Source organism: Ciona intestinalis, unplaced genomic scaffold (genome assembly GCF_000224145.3).
Source record: "Ciona intestinalis unplaced genomic scaffold, KH HT001136.1, whole genome shotgun sequence".
Classification (NCBI taxonomy): Eukaryota; Metazoa; Chordata; class Ascidiacea; order Phlebobranchia; family Cionidae; genus Ciona; species Ciona intestinalis.
In genome coordinates, this window is record NW_004191457.1 from 1 (window position 1) to 17,750 (window position 17,750).

A 17,750-nucleotide genomic window follows, 5' to 3' on the forward strand; every position below is an offset into this window, starting at 1 on the left:
AGAGTAGAATGCGCAACCATAGCCATAAGGTGTCTGTACACAGTATCCGGAATTCGTCTGTTTTGTCCGGATTTCGCTGCCGCATGCGGAACTCGGTAATGGGTTTGCATACGACTTCACAAGCGAATTCGCATGCCGGATACTGTGTACAGCCACCTATAGAAATACCGGGTAGGCCGACACATTGTTACGTAAAAGCCCAACAAGTCAGACAAGAGCGCCTCGACGGAGCTTACGGAAGCTGGGGGGTTATAGGGCTGGGGATGAGCACAAGTAAACGGAAGAGGAGTGGGGGCTTTGGTCTTTACAGGAAATCTTTGGATCAGCCATCTGGTTAGAAAGGCAAAGCGTAAGAGGAGCTTGACGACTTTTTCAAAATCGGGGAAGCCCCCCGCAAGCTGGAACTCGCAGAGGCACTCAAGAGAAGTCCTCGTCGTCGATGAATGGTGCAGTGACTTAGGATGTTACGTTTAAGATGCTGCACGCTTGAAAGGGTTTATTTAAGATCGAGGGAGCACGACCACAAGGCCAAAGTAGTTGGGAGGAGGGGAGAAGGCATGAGTATGTCAGGGTATATTAATGATACTGAATTTTCGGGGTATTAATTTAAAGGGAATGCAAGATAAAACGGTGGGAGAGGCGTCATACTTCGAGTAGACATTTTTAAAATGGTGCCATGCCCTACACAAAAGAGCCCACCTGATATTGCATGCAGGGCCTAACAGGAGGGGGAAGTGGGATACACTTTTCTACGCTGTTTTTCGCACAATTAGGCCACTTCTCATAACATATTTTTAAGTGCAAAATATTAAATTTTGAACAAATTTAAAAAATATTATCTTTTTTATTATCAGTATCTTATATTTAAATAATTTTTGAGGTTTAAATTATTGAACTAAAAGCAAACCTTTTAAAGTTTGACAATGAAAACATTTTCAAGACTATACAATGTGAAGGAAAATGGGACTCTAAATTATAATATATTTACATTAGCACTATTCTGCAATTTGTAGTTAACCTACCGAATTTAAAAGGCTGTGCTAGTTTCTTTGCCATGTAAACTTCATACATAACGCCTATTTTCTTCATGCTTATATCTCTGTGTTTTTTTACAAAACTAAAACTAGTTCTATGAAACAAAATCAAACTGTACAAAATATTCAAGGTTGTTTTATGAAGCTATGAAACTAGTTTAATTGTTCGCACACGCAAACTAAAAAAATTCTTCCGCTTTACTATGATTTAGCGGGCAATTAAAAATAGCATCTTACTATTTCGCAATTTTTTTATGTGTTTAAAGTATACTGTTTCTATTTTACATATTTTTTTAATATTTAAAAACAGTAATCAGCTTTGACGGGCGATTTATAAAGTCGTGATAATACTGTCGAATAATTCTGTAACCTTAATTTTCTGATTATCATTAAATAGGGGTCCGTAAAAAGAAAATTAAAAAAAGGTCTCATCTGACAAAGTGTCCCATCTTCCCCCACCCTATTATACCTTTATGAACACTACCAATTTGCAACAATACCCCTGTTGTAGAGTCACACGAAAGCAATGAGAGTTACCATGTATGTTACTTGGTGAGTGATTGTTTTTATTTTGTTTTTTTTATGTATGGCTGATAATTTGGACAACCCATTAGTGACCACTAGGTCGGAGCACTAACTTTGGGTTGAAGCAATTGTCGTTAAGTGTCTTGTTCAAGGACACACACGCCCACAATGGTAGCAGCGTCGAGCCTTGTACGTTGTACCCATTCCCTCTAGGTTACAGACAGGCGAGCTAACCACTATGCCACGGCGCCGGACAATTGAATAAATATGAGTGGTACAAAGGTTGCGTTTGTTTGGCGGGATTGTTGCCTTATTTACACAAACATGCTGTAGTTTAGTCAGAGAGTCAAGTTAACAAAGTAACGACGAACTTATCAGAAGATCTTGACTACGCGTTTAGCTTCGGTACTCTTTCACTGCAGGCTGCAGCATAACTTCTTATCGGAAGACACGTTTATTTTTATTTATCTTTTTTAACGAACAGTTTGCTAATTTTGTTTTCATTATGAATTCTGCTATGCTGTCAGACGTATATATTAATCCAGAGAAGAAATCAGTTGAAACCCTTTGGAAGGATGGACATCGAAGCATGTAAGTCCATGCCTCTGTTCTTAATGTATCCATATCGGATTTGTGGTGAACAAAACTGGTTTCAATAATATTTAGTCTTACTTCTGTTGTTGGCAAAAACCAAATGTTACTACTACGAGGGGAAATCTGTCTTTTCTCTTTTCCCTGTTTCCCCCTCTTTTCCCTTTTTGCCCCTGTTTTTCCTGTTTCCCCCCTTTCCCTCTTTTTTATTTTGCTCGTTTTCCTCTCCTTTTCATCTTTACCCATCCTTTTCCCGGTTTCCCTCTTTTTCATGTTTCCCTGCTTTTCTCTGTTTCCCCTGCTTTTCCCTTGTTAGTAATAATTTCTGCTGTTCCCCATTTTCTAATTATCAAAGTTAAGTAAATAAAATATAAAAAAATCCCTTTTTTTTACCAAGCAGTATTTCCTGTTTTCCTATTCCCTTCTTTTAGGAATGCAAGTTTTCCCCTTTTCCCTCTTTTTGCCCTTGCATCTGTCTGTAACAACTTTTGGCTAAAAAAGTCATGTAAAAGAAGAAATGAAAAACTGTTATATGAGGGGTACAATTTGCTTACATTAAAGAGGGTCTTAAACATTAAAAAAATGTTCCTTTAATCCTGTAAGATGCTGTTTAGTTGCCATACTCTAGCTAACACACTTCTTGTTTAGTATTATTCATAGTGTATTATTCACTTTAGTTTTTCACAAATTTTAAACAAAATAGAAATTTAATGGTTAGATATTTGGTTGAAGCTTCAAGAGTTACTACCACCCAAATTTGAATGTGTTGCAGATATCATGTTACTTGGTTGAGATTTAATTGCCGTTGTAAAGTTTGTAAACGAACTGTTATTGGTGAACTGAACATTCATAGATCTCAGTTTCCTTCTGATCTTAGAATTAAAGATGCAAGATTAACTAAAAATGGGAGTATGTATTTATATCACAGTGTTTTACCCTTTTCACATTAAAATTTGAAAAGAACTGTTTTAATGTTCCTATAGTTTTAAAGTATTATATTAGTAGAGTGAGGAAGGGTGGACATCTTTATATTCTATTTTACCCCCCATTTGGTAGTAATTAAAGAACATTTGACAACTCCCACAGACCTTTGTTGAATGTTTAAAAGCCGATCAGGATATTTAAATATTATGTGCTAAAATTATCCCATCTTACCCCACAGTCTTATATTACTGAAATCAATTTGAGTTCAGAGACATGGTTTTGAAATAAATGTAACTCATTTATTCTCAAGCAGAGACAGTCTTTATGTTTCATACATTTGGTGCATTCTTGTGAGTTCCCGCGTATGGACTGTAGGTGATTTTGGTGGGGGAATTTTTATTTTTTGTTTTTATGCATGGCTGACAAAATGGTCAACCCATTACTTACACTAGGTTGGATCAACTGTTGTTAGGTGTCTTAACTATTTTTGTAAAAAAAACAGGTTTTCTTGAGCTGGAAATCATTGGAGAGGTGGTGGATGGTCACGTGATTAACATAGATTCTGGTTGGTTGAAGTCAGCTTGTTACTGTGACCAATGTTTGCATGAAATGTTGCAAGAACGAACCCTGCATTTTGTTGACCCAACCAAGGTCGAAGTTCCTAAAATTGATTACAATGAATTGGACACACAAGAAGGGATGTTAAAGTCAGTACCTTAATTTAAAAAAAACAAACTTTATTTTATATTCAATTTCAGCTGGATGAAACAAGTGATTGACATCGGGTTTGTCGTAATACAAAACGTTCCATTAGAAGAAGGAGCGTGTATAAAGGTATTTGTGTCATTTGGTGTCGTACTTTATTTTACCATACTAAGCAGTGCCGTTACAGGTTGGTGAAAAGATTTCCCCAGTATTGCAGAACACTTATGGAAAAGTATTTTAAATAATTTTATTTCTAGCATGGTGGTTACTGTTTTATGTTTAGTTATTTGATGTACTTGACAACCAAAGCACAGAAAATATAGCAAACTCCCAAATCTGGCTTCCATTGCATACAGACCAATGCCATTATGAAGCAGGACCAGGAGTACAATTACTTCATGCTATTCAGTAAGAACTGATTTTTAAAGTAGGACTATGGTGGTTTTATTCATACCATAGTTTAATCTTTATTATATTTAATTGGTTAAATATTTGCCTTCTTGTTAATGATTTACTGAACATATGTTGTACTTGTACGTATCTTAGTTTGCCTTAAAGCTGCATACCAATGAAAAATCAAAATTTATGTATTAATAGAAATGGTCAAATGTGATCTAAAGGTACCAACAATGTTTTAAAAATGAAACAGCTCCTGAAAAATATGCATGTAACGATGTTAAAACCGCAAATTTAACTGCAATAGTAAAAAGTGTCATTCAGCATTAAGTGTTTCTAGTTTCTTAACTATCGAGGAAAGTTCAAATTTGTTAATATATATATATCAAAATGTTGTAAAATACAGAATACTTTATTTTATTTTCCTTTTTTGATTAAACATAGCTGCTTACTATGCTGACTCCACACCTCTTTTATATGTTCACAAACAAGAACAGAGCCTGGTTCATTTTTTGAAACCTTGGCGATACCTTTAGATCACATTTGGCTCCATGCATATACAAATTTTGAATTTTTGGTTGATGTGTTGCTGAAGGTTGTTAACACCTGGTAAAACTAAAATAAGTGGTTAGAGATGTTTTCATTGTAACCAAAGGATAATGTGTTATGCTTGATACTGACATTAGCACTGACGATATATTTTAACTCAGGAAAAACACTCATTGCCAGTTAATATGTTGCAGCACTTTGGGTGTGCGAAAAAGGGCAAATTCGAGCAGGCCTCGAATTTCACTTCATACCTTGCAGGTTTGATGATTGTGTACAAGGTGGAGAATCATTGCTGGTTGATATGTTTTATGTTTTGGAAACATTTCGAAAAGAATTTCCTGAAGACTTTAACATCCTCAGTAAAGTGCCAGTTCCATTTGGAACCATTGATTATCAACGAAAGAATCCATGTTATTTGTACACAAGGAAGCCTGTCATAGTTACTGATTATGATGATCAGGTAATGTCCTACAATTTAATTTCTCATAACTGCATTGCTGATGATGTTTGGCATGCACTACCATTTAATTGCCCTAAAATAGTGGTAAGCATTAGCTCGTCTGCCTGTAGTTTAGATGTTACACCTTCGAGACTTTATGGTGTTGTGGGTGTGTTTGTTTTTGAGGAGAATACCTAACAACAATTGCTCCAACCGTTTCCACAGTTGTTATTTCTTCTACTTCTCCTGTTACACAGAGGTGTGTCGGCAAAATTGACAACTTATTATACATTTATAGATTGTTGGGTTTAATTTCAATAAAGGAATTGAAGAACCACTTCGTATCCATGCAAAGTATGTGGAGAAATTTTATCAGGCTTATAACAAGCTTGACAGAATGATAAACAGAAACGAATTTGTTGTAAGTTGTGTTAAAACATTAATGTTTGTTCAGCAATGGTTGCTTATCTCAGGGAATTGTATTTATTACAACAAACATGAGTTAATGGCGTTGCTAAGGAATAACTAAAAATATATAGTAGACTTGGGTAAGATGGGAACTTTAAGCACATAATAATAATATCCAATAAGTCCAAACTTAAAATAAATGATTAATTGACAACAATTTAAACAAATATGTAAAAAAGAGCTGTTTATCAAATTGCACACCAGATGTAATTTTACCTCTTTAAAAACAGGAAGGGTCAGACAGGACAATATAAAATCTTTGTTAATTTTGAATAATAAGGTAACTCATTTTTAGGAATGCGCAAAAATACCACAAAATAATACCTGGACGCTTTGAAAATCAAATTTTAAACATTCTTTTTTTTTCCCTACCGCTGTAGTTTTTAATATGTTAGCTACAAATTGGTATTGTTCGAATGACAATGATTAATAGGTTTTGTTAGACTATCAATTGATAAACATTGTATACTACAAATGCACATTAACAAGTCATTTTCGAAAAAAAGAATAATAACTATAAAAAAAGTTCAAACTCTTGCCACAAATTGGTTATTGCTATTCTATATTTCACACAAGCCACCTGTCATAATTTATTTTTAAGAGCCTGTTACTAAATTTTAGATAAATTTTTAAACATTATCTGGTTATTGTATTAGAATATCATAATTAAATAAGCCCTGAGAGATAAATTATTATTGAAAAATAAACGAATACTGTCCAATAATATCGTTGGAATACTGTTGAATAGTACTGTAACACTCTTTTTGTCTATTATCAAATGAGTATCCCTAAAAGGCAATTTTCAAAAAAGACCCCGTCTATGCTTGAGTTCTCGCTTTTTTCCACCCTACTTAATCCATATGTGCAGTCAATAAAATGTTTCGTAAATTGAAATTCTATTACCATAGATTTTTTTTAAACAAAATTGTGAAGTGGCATTAGAAATAAAATACCCATGGAATTTTACATACCTGAAAGTCAAGTAGTTATTAAACCAATTATAAAAACAGCTATTCAGTGGTAAATTAATGTACCACACAAACTGCAGAACAAACTGGTTATAATTTTGTTCTTTAGTTTAAACATCGTCTGCGAACTGGAGAACTGCTTTTCTTTAACAATAGGAGAATGCTGCATTCTCGTGAAGCTTATATGAGCAATGGTGGACGTAGAAGACTGCAGGTACCAACTTTGCAAACTAGCCAATCATATATATTATATGAGTTATGCGAAAGTAATCAAACAGCAGTGCAGCATACGCCCAAAGAATGCTGGATAAAGATATTTGTGTTGGCAAGACACTTAACGATAATTGCTCTAACCCAGTTACATTCATGCAAACCACTGAACCAGACAGTAGAGCCGAATAAAGTTATATAGACACTCTATATACCTTTATTAATTTAAAATAAAAATTATTAAATTGAACTTTCAGGGTTGTTATATAAGTATGGAAGAACTAAGAAGCAAATATGTTGTTTGTGCAAGACTGATGGGAAACCTAGACGTAGTTGCTCCAAAAATTGGAAATGGGAGTGCTGTTTAGTTTTATCATCATTTGAATTTATCTTTGTTATATAAAATGATTTGTTTGATTTCCTAATTTTAAGCAAATGGTTGTTTAAGCAATATATTTTCTTTGTAAATATTTCGACCAATTCTTAATAATTGATGTTTTGTTATCTGCTAAATGTTTCCATTTAACTTCGCTATTTTATGTAGCAAGGTGTTATGAATACTGTGTTTCAACTAATCAAAAAATAAACTGTTGTTAGCCATCACTCACCGCTGTTATGTAACTAATGTTAATTGGAAGTTGTCAGTTGTCAGGTATGGTTTCGTTTGTATATTGATGCCGCCACTATTGTGGGCGTGTGTATTTGAGCCAGACACCTAGCAGCTATTCCTCCAATCCAGTGGTTCTTAAATGGTTGTCTTAATTCGTAAGCTGAATGCAGAAAAAGATATTCAGTTATATATATATATATATATATATATAATAAATATTGTTATAAGAAAGGAGGAATACGGGTTTCGAGTCTGCCAGGGTAGTGATGTATTGGTCCGGACTGATATATTTGAACCAGGCTATACGACGCACAGGCGGGATCAAGTACAATACGAGGTCTATTAAATACGGACCGTTTAAGAAATTTGTACTGGTTTGTTATTAAATTTGTTCCGACAAGCTTTAATCACGCGGCAATAAGGTAATGTTAGAAATAATATTAAGCGTTTCATATTTACGTATTAATTGGGTATTGATACACTATTTTTCACACATTAAGCCAGCAATTCTAATAAATTATATATATATAGTAGGGTGGGGGAAGATGGGACACTTTGTCAGACGAGACTTTTTTAAATTTTCTTTTTACAGACCCTCATTTAATGATAATCAGGAAAATATGTTACAGAATTATTCGACAGTATTATCACGACTTTATAAAACGCCAGTCAGAGCTGATTACTGTTTTTAAATATTAAAAAATATGTAAAACAGAAACAGCATACTTTAAACAGGTAAAAACATGCGAAATAGTAAGATGCTATTTTTTAATGCTCGTTAAATCATAGTAAAGTCGAAGATTTTTTTAGGTTGCGTGTGCGAACGAATAAACTAGTTTCATAGCTTCATAAAACAACCTTGAATATTCCGTACAGTTTGATTTTGTCTCCTAAAACTAGTTTTCGTTTTGTAAAAAAACACTAAGATATAAGCATGAAGAAAACAGGCAGCGGTCAACATGACTTTAATTTAAGATAAAAACAACAACAAAATATCGGTTTAACGTTATATATATGGAGTTAACATGGCAAAGAAACTAGCACAGCCTGTTAAACTCGGTAGGTTAACTACAAGTTGCAGAATACTGCTAATGTAAATATATTTCAATTTAGAGTCCCATCTTCCCCCACATTGTAGTTTTATATGTTTTCATTGTAAAACTTTGAAAGGTTTGCTCATGGCCTACTCAATACATTGTATTGAGTAGGCCATGGTTTGCTTTAAATTTAGTAATTTATACCTCAGGGGTTATTCAACTATAAGAAACGGATATGATAAAAAGATAATATTTTGAAAATATATTCGAAATTTAGTCATTTGCACTTGGTGATAATTTATGAGAAGTGGCTTGTGCCCAAAACAGAGTAGTAATACCCAATTTGTAGCAAAAATAAAAACTTTACCAATAGTTATAATCAATTTTCTGTTATTACAAGTTCATATATATTTGTAGGATACAATATTACCCATTGAAGTTCGAACAATACCCTATGTTATGCAATAATATAATGTATAGCTAACATGTTAAAACTATAGCAGTAGGCAAGAAAAGAATGTTTGGACTTAATTTTCAAGGTGCACAGTATTATTTCGTATTGTTTACGTATATTCCTATTTATAAATACACTTAATAATCAAAATTACCAATGATTTTAAACTGTCCCATCTTATCCTGTGTGTTTTCGAATTTGTAAAAGTTCACTTGCTGTGCGGATCGCTAAATAACTCCTCGTGTGTTTTATTATATTTTATTAAATTGTTGTCAATTAATAAAGGAATGATAGTGCTAATTCGTAGTATTACCCAAAAAACGTCATCTATTTTGATTTTGGAAATATTTGGCATTGTCCCATCTTCCCCCATTGTACTATATACAACAACTGTGTCTAGTTATAAATATGCAATATTCAGTATGAACATCAATCTACTCATTTTATGTACTTACCATTTATTCCTATGTTTACTTTGAGATTTTCATTTCATGCACTTCTTATCACACCAGAATACCATTACAACTTGAGAGAGTGCCCAGTGAAACGTTTTATTGCGTCATATAACAAAAGAATGCGAAGGATTGAAGATCGTTCGGCACAGCATGTGGTATTGCGGCAATGCTTGGTATATGGGTCTCACTTTAATTACTGGTAGCATTGGATAAGAAAAACATCTCTTGGACACAATGTTTGAATATTCGGTTCTAATGCAGTTAGTTGTGAGTGTTCTACTTGTCATGATTGAAATGGTTACGTTTGGAGAAAGTAATTGTGTAGTGACTTCCTATTCAGCTTTCTGCAACGCTGCAAATTTAACTTCAATACCTCTGAATCATATCAATGTTGCATTGCGCATAATTGATCTTAGCGATAACAACATCATGTCGTTGATAGGAGCAAATGAAATACTGAGGTAAGCAAATACTAGTCCTAAAGGGTATAGTAAGCATGGTTTTATGTATATAGGTAAATGTGCTGATTATATTTTCACTTACTCGCAAATCTGCTACTGTACCCATGTACTACAATTCTCGCATTAACAGGTTCGCTTGCAAAAGTTTTTGTCAAGACATCACAATATCAGCTTACTAATGGTGTTTACTTATTTCATCGTGGTGCATGTGACACGTCATACTTTTAAGGGTTATATATCGTAAGCGACCTCTATATGATAAATAGCATCCCCGTGTCCTAGTAAAGGTGGGGTAAGACGGCACCCCGTAGCACATATTGCCCAATATGTCCAAACCTAAAATATATATAATGTTTGGGTTGATATAGTAGGATAAGAGAATATGAGACACTTTAATTGTCACGAGACTTTTTTATTAAAGTGCTGCTATACTTTTGATTGCTCGCTAACATAGTAAAGTCGATGAAATTTTGTAGTTTTAGTTTGCGAGTGTAAACGATTGAATTAGTTTTATAGATTCATAACAAAAACTTAAATATTTCGTACAGTTTGATTAAGTCTCATAAAACTAGTTTTAATTTTGTGAAAAGAACATATAAACATAAGGAAATTAGGCAAAAAAGTTTTACCAAAAAAGTTAACTTTATCAATACTTATCAATACGTTTTTTTTTTCGGTTATTACAAGTTTATATACATTTGTAGGATACAGTATTTATCAATTGATGTTCAAACAACTTTCTTTGTCGTTTAAACAATACCAATTTTATGTGATAATATAATGTAGGTAATATGTTAATACTATGGCAGCAGGGCAAGAAAAAGAATGCTTAATTTTCTCATCAATTATCTTGCAAGTGTCTATGACTAAATTTCGATTACATTTTTTTTATACATTATCTTGTTATTATATTAGTATATCATGTTTGAATAACCCCGGATGTATAAACATTAAACTATTAAATTAAAAAAACAAAACCTTGCTATTATATTAGTATATACATCATCGGTTCGGCGCCGTATACAGCTCCGTTGGTTAGCGCGGCTTTCTTTTGCGCAGAGGTAATGGGTTCAAGAAAAAAAAGAAAAAATCAACAACAAAAACACTCACCGTACATATCTCATTTTTTCTCAAAAAATTAAAACTTACTTTATGAGACAAAGTGTGCGAAATAATTCAACCTATTTTATTTACACAGTTGTCTTCTTTCCCGCACTTTGTTGAATCGAGAGAAAGTTGACAAAAAATAGTGTAACGATTGATTTTGTCGATCATCATACAGGCATTGTAAAACATGATTTTAAAAAGAGCCAGTATTGGCTCGAATTTCGTCTTCCCCCACGCTACTATATAACTGCTGTAGTTGCCCACCGAGAGCGTGACGTTCGAATGTTTTATTTTTATCCCAACAGAACATCCAAAAGCTCATTGGAGCAGCTTACTTTGAGAAACAACGTTATTCAAGAAATTCCTGCCAACACTTTCCACGGAATGATTAATTTGCACGAACTCGATTTATCTTGGAATCAAATTTCGTCATCTCTGACGTCATTTCATTTCAAAGATGTTGGAAGCCTTGACTATCTTTCACTCGCGCATAATAAACTGTCATGTATACAGGTAATGGGTAATGTACCTGTATTTGTATCTTTTGTAACACACATTGATGTGTGCAGTTCCCAACCAGTCGACGACAAAGCCATTATTTTTGCGCTATTCTTATTAAAAGTATGATATTACCTTCAAGTAACGATTTGTAATTACTCTAGTCGATATTGGCATTTCAATTCTTACAGTCGACCTTTCAATTAATTTATGGTAAACCTGAGATACAGCCTTAAAAATGTATAACATACAAGCGTATTTATTAATTGGCACGAAGTTTCCTAGCTGAAATTCCAATAGAATAGTATTTTCGTTGCCCTGACTCTAACTATTTTTTTAACCGTGGCTCATTTAACTTTTGATTCGTCTTTTAGGAAGGTTCCTTTAAAAGTTTAACAAAACTCACAGAACTTGATCTTAGCTACAACTCTTTAACTTCACAAAGTCATTGCTTCTCGCGTGATACTATTTGTCATCTCAGCAACTTGATTGTGTTGCGGATTTCGTCAAACAAATTACCCGATGTGTTTTTTGGTAAAAGCCAAATTTTAAACGTTCATTATAGTATTTGATTTTTTGATTTTTTTTTAGAATTGCCCCTGAATTCCTCGGTGGGTTTTTTATCCTGTTTAACACGACTAACAAACTTACAAGCATCGAATTGCGGAATCGAATATTTATCACCTGCTACATTTGCTGGATTGGATCACATGACCAGTCTCGACCTATCAAGGAACTCTATTGTCACGTGGCCGTTGGGTGTTTTACGAAACTCCGCCTCATTGGTCTATCTTGACCTGGGTTTCAATAATTTAAAGTACCTGCCAACGAATTTTATAAGCGGTAAGAGAGGACATTTTAATAATTAGTGTAAGATGATTCATACACAGTGCTGGGGTAAAATTGATAACGTTAGCACATTATATACCATAGTTCAAATGGTATTTTAATTATTAAAGAAGCATAACAAGAATTGGGGTTTTGATAAAAATACATAAATATCATATAAAGATGCAACCAAAGTTTCGAAAAATAAATATCTCATAAAAATGAGCAAAATCGGACCGCTTAAGTAAAAAAATCGGCCTTGCTAAGCTGTTTCGTTTTATTGAAACTTTAGAGGTACATTTAGATCACATTTGACCATGTACTTTTATATGCACATATTGAACTTTCGTTTGTATGTCCAATTAACAACGCTTTTTTATGAAACCGGTATATATAGTTTATTCATTTTTTTATTACTTTTTTTGTGGGTGAGGTTCATGTCAAGGACTGGGAATTAGATCAGATTTGTCCCAAAAGTATTACTCCAACACCCGGAAAGCCTATATTCAAGTCGCACCGCGCATTTTTTTGTTCTCGTGCGGTTAAGTGTTACCAAACCACTTTGTGTGTGATGTTTGCTCTGATTGAGCTTATAATTTGGACAAACCATTAGTGACAGATGAGTTGGAGCACTGTCCGTTAAGTGTCTTGCCCACTTCCTAAAAAATATGGTGGACATATAGAACCATGTAAACTTGGTCTTTAGATTTATGTAACGTAACGTAATTTACTTTATTCTCGCGTGGCCGGAAATATACGACAGTCGTTATAACACGGGTGTTCATACACCTCGCGTCGCAGCTTACGGGTTACAAAGTATGTTACTTTGTGAGTGATTATTTTTTCGTTTTTTTATGTATGGCTGATAATTTGGACAACCCGTTAATGACCACTGGGTTGGAGCAATTACCGTTAAGTGTCTTGCTCAAGGACACATACGCCCACAGTGGTGTCAACGACGAGCCTCGAATCCATTTCTCTTGGTTCGAGGCAGGCGCGCATACCAACTGTGCTATATGACGCCGGATAAACCATCGTTAGAGCCTAATTGTTTCGTTGCGTTGGCTAGACCTTTATCCACTTTTTTTCGGGGTATGTTTCTATATACTGCATGGTTAAAAATTAAATCTTACTATATTACTCGCCTATAGGTTGCCCTAATCTTAGTCACCTGAGTTTGAGAAACAATGAGTTGAGGTCCTTGAACGCTGGGTGGCTACAAATTTTTAATGAAAATTCAACTTTACCGGAGGTATGAAAGTTACATTAATTATGAATTTCTTCGGTACGAGCATCGAATCTTGTACAGTTCGAGTTGTGCGTAAGTTTATAATATAACTTGTAAAGTTTGAAACTTTTCAAAGATTGACAATATACCTGCGAAACTACAATGTTGTAGGTGGGACATCAAGTTGAAATTATAATACTATTCTGCAACTTGTGTGTTACCAACAAATTCACCTGGCTTTTCTAGTTCTTATACCGCATAAAACTTATATATAGAAATTTAAACCGGTATTAGTGTGCTAATTGAGACATCAATTTCGGCCAAATGGCCCACACCTATTTTTATGTAGCTTTGAATAATAAATCAGGCTGTTAATTTCGTTGGGTCACCTACAAGTTGCACACTATTATTAATAGCAGTTTTATCGTTTTGTCCCGTCTTTCCTCACTTCGAAGTTATGTAGATTCCAAACTTTAAAGAGTTTTAAGTTTAATAGTTTGTACTTTAAGATTCCAATATGATTTACTAATATAATAACAAGATAATGTATGAAAAATATATTCGAAATTCAGTCACAAGCACAGAGAGTTATATGAGAAGTGGCTTGTGCGAAATATAGAATATCAATACCAAATTGGTGGCAAGAATATAAACTTTATTAATAGTTATTATTAAGTTCCTGTTGTTACAAGTTTATACGCATTTTTAGATATATGCACTTTCAAAGATTTTTAAACTTAATTTTGAAAGCGCACAATATAATTTGTTGTTATTTGTATTTCTATACAATAAATTCACTTGTAATCAAAATTAACAATGATTTTAAACTGTCCCGTCTTCCTCTGTGTATTTACAAATCGGTAAAGTTACACCTGGTGTGCGAATCGATGTATAACTTCTCGTGTGTTTTATTGGATAACCATTTACAGCGAGCTATATATAATTATCTCAATATAATTTTTCGTGTTTCGAGGTTGCTAAATCATGTAAAAGAAATGTAGAATATTACATATAAAGATACACGATTTGTGATGTCCAACGTATCCACTTACATATTTAATACAGTTAGTCAGACTAAACATAAATACTAAATGGTAGAGAGTTAAGTTTAATTACTGCTGTCTTAAACATCATTTCAGAAATCTCGTTTTGATATCGTAAATACCATCAAACAATACTTATCCACCAACCTCAACGATGCGGTTGCAGAGGTAACTAACAACAAGCCAAACAACCTATGGATGGATTGGAGTGGAAACCCATGGCTGTGCAATTGTGACATGCTTCCGTTTGTTTATTGGATAATAACACAAGGGGCATGGCTCTCGGAAGCCAATGGCTATCGTGACGTCACATGTTATGATCCCGCTTATCAACGTGGTGAAAGATTGTTCGATGTTTATGTGACGGGAATGATTGACAGGCGGACCGTTTCTAATTTGATTGACAAATGTGTTTCTGAAGTGAGCACAAGGATGACGCTTACAACACAAATGTTTGTCATGGACCGGTCAACCACTGGTGAAAATACAGTTTTCGACGATAACACTGCTGAACCCGTTCATTTTCATACCGGAACAGCAGGAGCTAATTACACAACGGAAAGCCACACCAAACAAGTAGCTGTGTCGGGTCCTCAGCATAGCAGCAACTTAAATGAAACTTCAAACCGATCATACGTAACCACTATAATACTTTCCGTTATTGCCGATCTTGTCATATCGTTGGTCATTGTGTTCGCCATGAAACGTTGGTGTTGCAGAAGTAAGCAGCGTAGGTGGGCGACCGTTGCACCAGCTTCTTCACAGGACACGTCAGCAATTGTATCTTCCTTACGACGACAAGATGTAAAACTAACTCCAATTTCAATATGAAAAGTAAGATCCAGAAATATATGTCCGCGTGGTGGCGGCGTAAGTAATTTCGTTACAGAACACGCATATTCGTGTTTTTGAATGTGACTTCATTTACGAGAATCCAATAAAGTACACTCCCAATTGCCACTTGAATTTGTAAAGATAGTTATTTTCTGCGGTTCACTTCCAATTGATGGTTTCCAAACGATAGTGAACTAATTTGGCCACGAAACGTTTCCTGTGGACGTAACATTACAATGTTAACTACCCTAGTATTATAACTAATACCAAACCATAAACTTGAGCGACAGATCGCGCCTGAGAGGAAGACAAGTTCACTATTTTTATTGACTGGTTGCTCGGAACTCTATTTGTTTTGTTCTGTCTAGAAATTGCGACATAACATGATGATTGCGCGACGTGACGTCAGAGCAAATGCCACACCCGTCTGTACTTTTTGCGACGAAAGCTTTAGAGCAACCAGCGGGTCACTGATCAGGCTATACCGCCCGCAGAGATATCAACCGAATTCATAACCAAGCGCCCAACCCACCAGTGTGTAATTAGATGTATCAGATTATGGTGCTAATCTGGATGAAGCGAAAACCAAACTCGTTTGCCCATTACCGAGAGAGCGTGGAGAAAAAAAGAACTTCGCGCGCTTTTTAACGCTCGTTCTGACGTCATAACATACGATCACGTGGTTAAAATTGGCGGGAATCCTACTTTTGCGCAATCGCCAGTTTCGCCACTGCGAGAAATGAACTTGCGCTCATCATAGCAAATATCGATTCAAGTAGCTCGTGACAAGATAAATATTTGCGCGGAATCGTTTACCAATACTGTGTAAGTTTCCACAGAAATACTCATAATAAATAACATTGGAAGTCGATCATTCTATCATAAGTTGTGCTTTCATTAACTTTGTTTTATGTGCTGCGTTCAGTTTAGTAAAACGATAATTAGACTTTGTTGTCGCTTACATTGAATTAAGGAAATGATAAAGTGTCATGGCGGCAGTTGTCTGTTGTGCATTGCAAGGAATGTATATACGATGTATCGAAACAAACTGCGCCACTTAGCGCAACTAGCTTTTCAAGGACCGACACCCGATACCTAAGTATGAGACGAATAAAATTAATTTAATATCCTTGATTTTTAACAAGCGACAGTCCACGGCGTTTGTTGTCATAACACACACGATTATGTTTAAACGCTGTGCAAACTCATATCCCCTAGGTAGATATTGGATAGACAGACATGTCTGTACGCAATAATCGCTCACTTTGTTGACTAGACGTAGAGTCATTTTCTCCCGACCACTGAAGCCAATTCCACTTTAGTCGCCCAAGGCAAAGCCACGCACGCCAAAAACAAGTTTACTACGAGTATCTGTTGATTCAGCCAATTTCAGAACTGCTTATATCCACATTTGTTCGCCTCAACTGCAAAGACGACGTTCGCCAATACGCGTGAATTTCTTCATTTAACCTCTTGCCTTAAAAAACTGCCCCGCAATATAAGATATCAGAAATACAAACGCAGGAAACTTAGGTTGCATATGTAAGTTCGTATGATATTGTGTTTGTTCTATTAGACAATCCAACTGATGATTTATTGCGCATCTTTTAAACGTCATATTAACCGCTAAATGATCCTTGTAGGATAATAATCAATGTGTGTTAGAGTGGAAGTGTTTGGGCAACCATGTGGGAAGAAATAAGAAAAACGGTTGTTTCAAATGTCGGTGTTACCCAATGAAATAATCGTGAGATCAAACTGTATTGTTTCCGTTGCATTGTAGGTGGGCGGTCGGGGATTTGTGTATTTCATACGCTGCCATAGTTTTTCATTATTCACAGGAAACAGCATATATAGCGGATAATAATAGCATAAGCTGTATTCTATGATTATGTATTTCTTTGATTCATTTATGCTAGTACATTGCACTGTAGTCTGCATTGTAAGGACATATGACGCTGCAATAATTTTGCAGCGATTGTGAAACAATGGTTTATGTGTCAGTTTTGTTGGACTTCGGTTCCTATCCGATTTTAATATAAATTATCGAAAACATCATTTGATATATCAGTCAGGATTTTTTAGTGGTAGAAAATAAGCGCTCTACATATCAACTCAGGCTATTAAGGAAATTGGTATCGCTTGGCTGGATGAAGTTACGCTCGTTTGGTAATCTCAGTTTATTTAGTTCTGCTTAGCGAAAATGAAGACAGCAAAAGCGCGTGTCTCACACCGTGAAATATTTTCATCTTTAAAGATTCAATATTGAATAATTGCAAAATTCCTTTTTGTATCTCATTAGGTAGACTTTCCGTCTCGGCTTAATCAAGTAAAATAGGAAGGATTTTTTTTTTGGAAAACAGTTTGCCTTTGTTGATATGACAAA

General features: G+C 34.8%; 2 protein-coding genes and 1 long non-coding RNA gene across 4 annotated transcripts; 2 read left to right on the forward strand and 1 right to left on the reverse strand.

Annotated features, from left to right (window-relative positions):
* The first annotated feature begins 1,435 nt into the window (after positions 1 to 1,435).
* On the forward strand, positions 1,436 to 7,411 carry LOC100177042 (gamma-butyrobetaine dioxygenase). 2 transcript variants are annotated; one of them, XM_018817137.2, is made up of 11 exons: positions 1,436 to 1,586; positions 2,087 to 2,150; positions 2,923 to 3,059; positions 3,577 to 3,781; positions 3,833 to 3,908; positions 3,967 to 4,011; positions 4,063 to 4,187; positions 4,983 to 5,184; positions 5,462 to 5,584; positions 6,709 to 6,813; positions 7,067 to 7,411. In XM_018817137.2, exons 1-11 carry the CDS (start codon positions 1,577 to 1,579, stop codon positions 7,175 to 7,177), a joined length of 1,203 nt encoding a protein of 400 aa, XP_018672682.1. In that variant the 5' UTR covers positions 1,436 to 1,576; the 3' UTR covers positions 7,178 to 7,411. The 2 variants fall into 2 exon arrangements, with proteins under 2 accessions (XP_018672682.1, XP_002119838.1); XM_002119802.4 differs by lacking the exon at positions 1,436 to 1,586 and having other exon boundaries at positions 1,650 to 2,150.
* LOC113475679 lies at positions 6,821 to 9,468 on the reverse strand. The gene is made up of 3 exons (XR_003397426.1): positions 9,366 to 9,468; positions 7,418 to 7,579; positions 6,821 to 6,902 (listed from the first exon to the last, which is right to left on the reverse strand). It is a non-coding gene; the product is annotated as an uncharacterized LOC113475679 (long non-coding RNA).
* A 75-nt stretch (positions 9,469 to 9,543) lies between these two features.
* Positions 9,544 to 15,496, forward strand: LOC100187176 (leucine-rich repeat-containing protein 70-like). Its single transcript, XM_018817135.2, has 6 exons — positions 9,544 to 9,826; positions 11,239 to 11,446; positions 11,806 to 11,965; positions 12,023 to 12,274; positions 13,411 to 13,511; positions 14,627 to 15,496. Exons 1-6 carry the CDS (start codon positions 9,600 to 9,602, stop codon positions 15,359 to 15,361), a joined length of 1,683 nt encoding a protein of 560 aa, XP_018672680.2. The 5' UTR covers positions 9,544 to 9,599; the 3' UTR covers positions 15,362 to 15,496.
* The last annotated feature ends 2,254 nt before the right edge of the window (positions 15,497 to 17,750 follow it).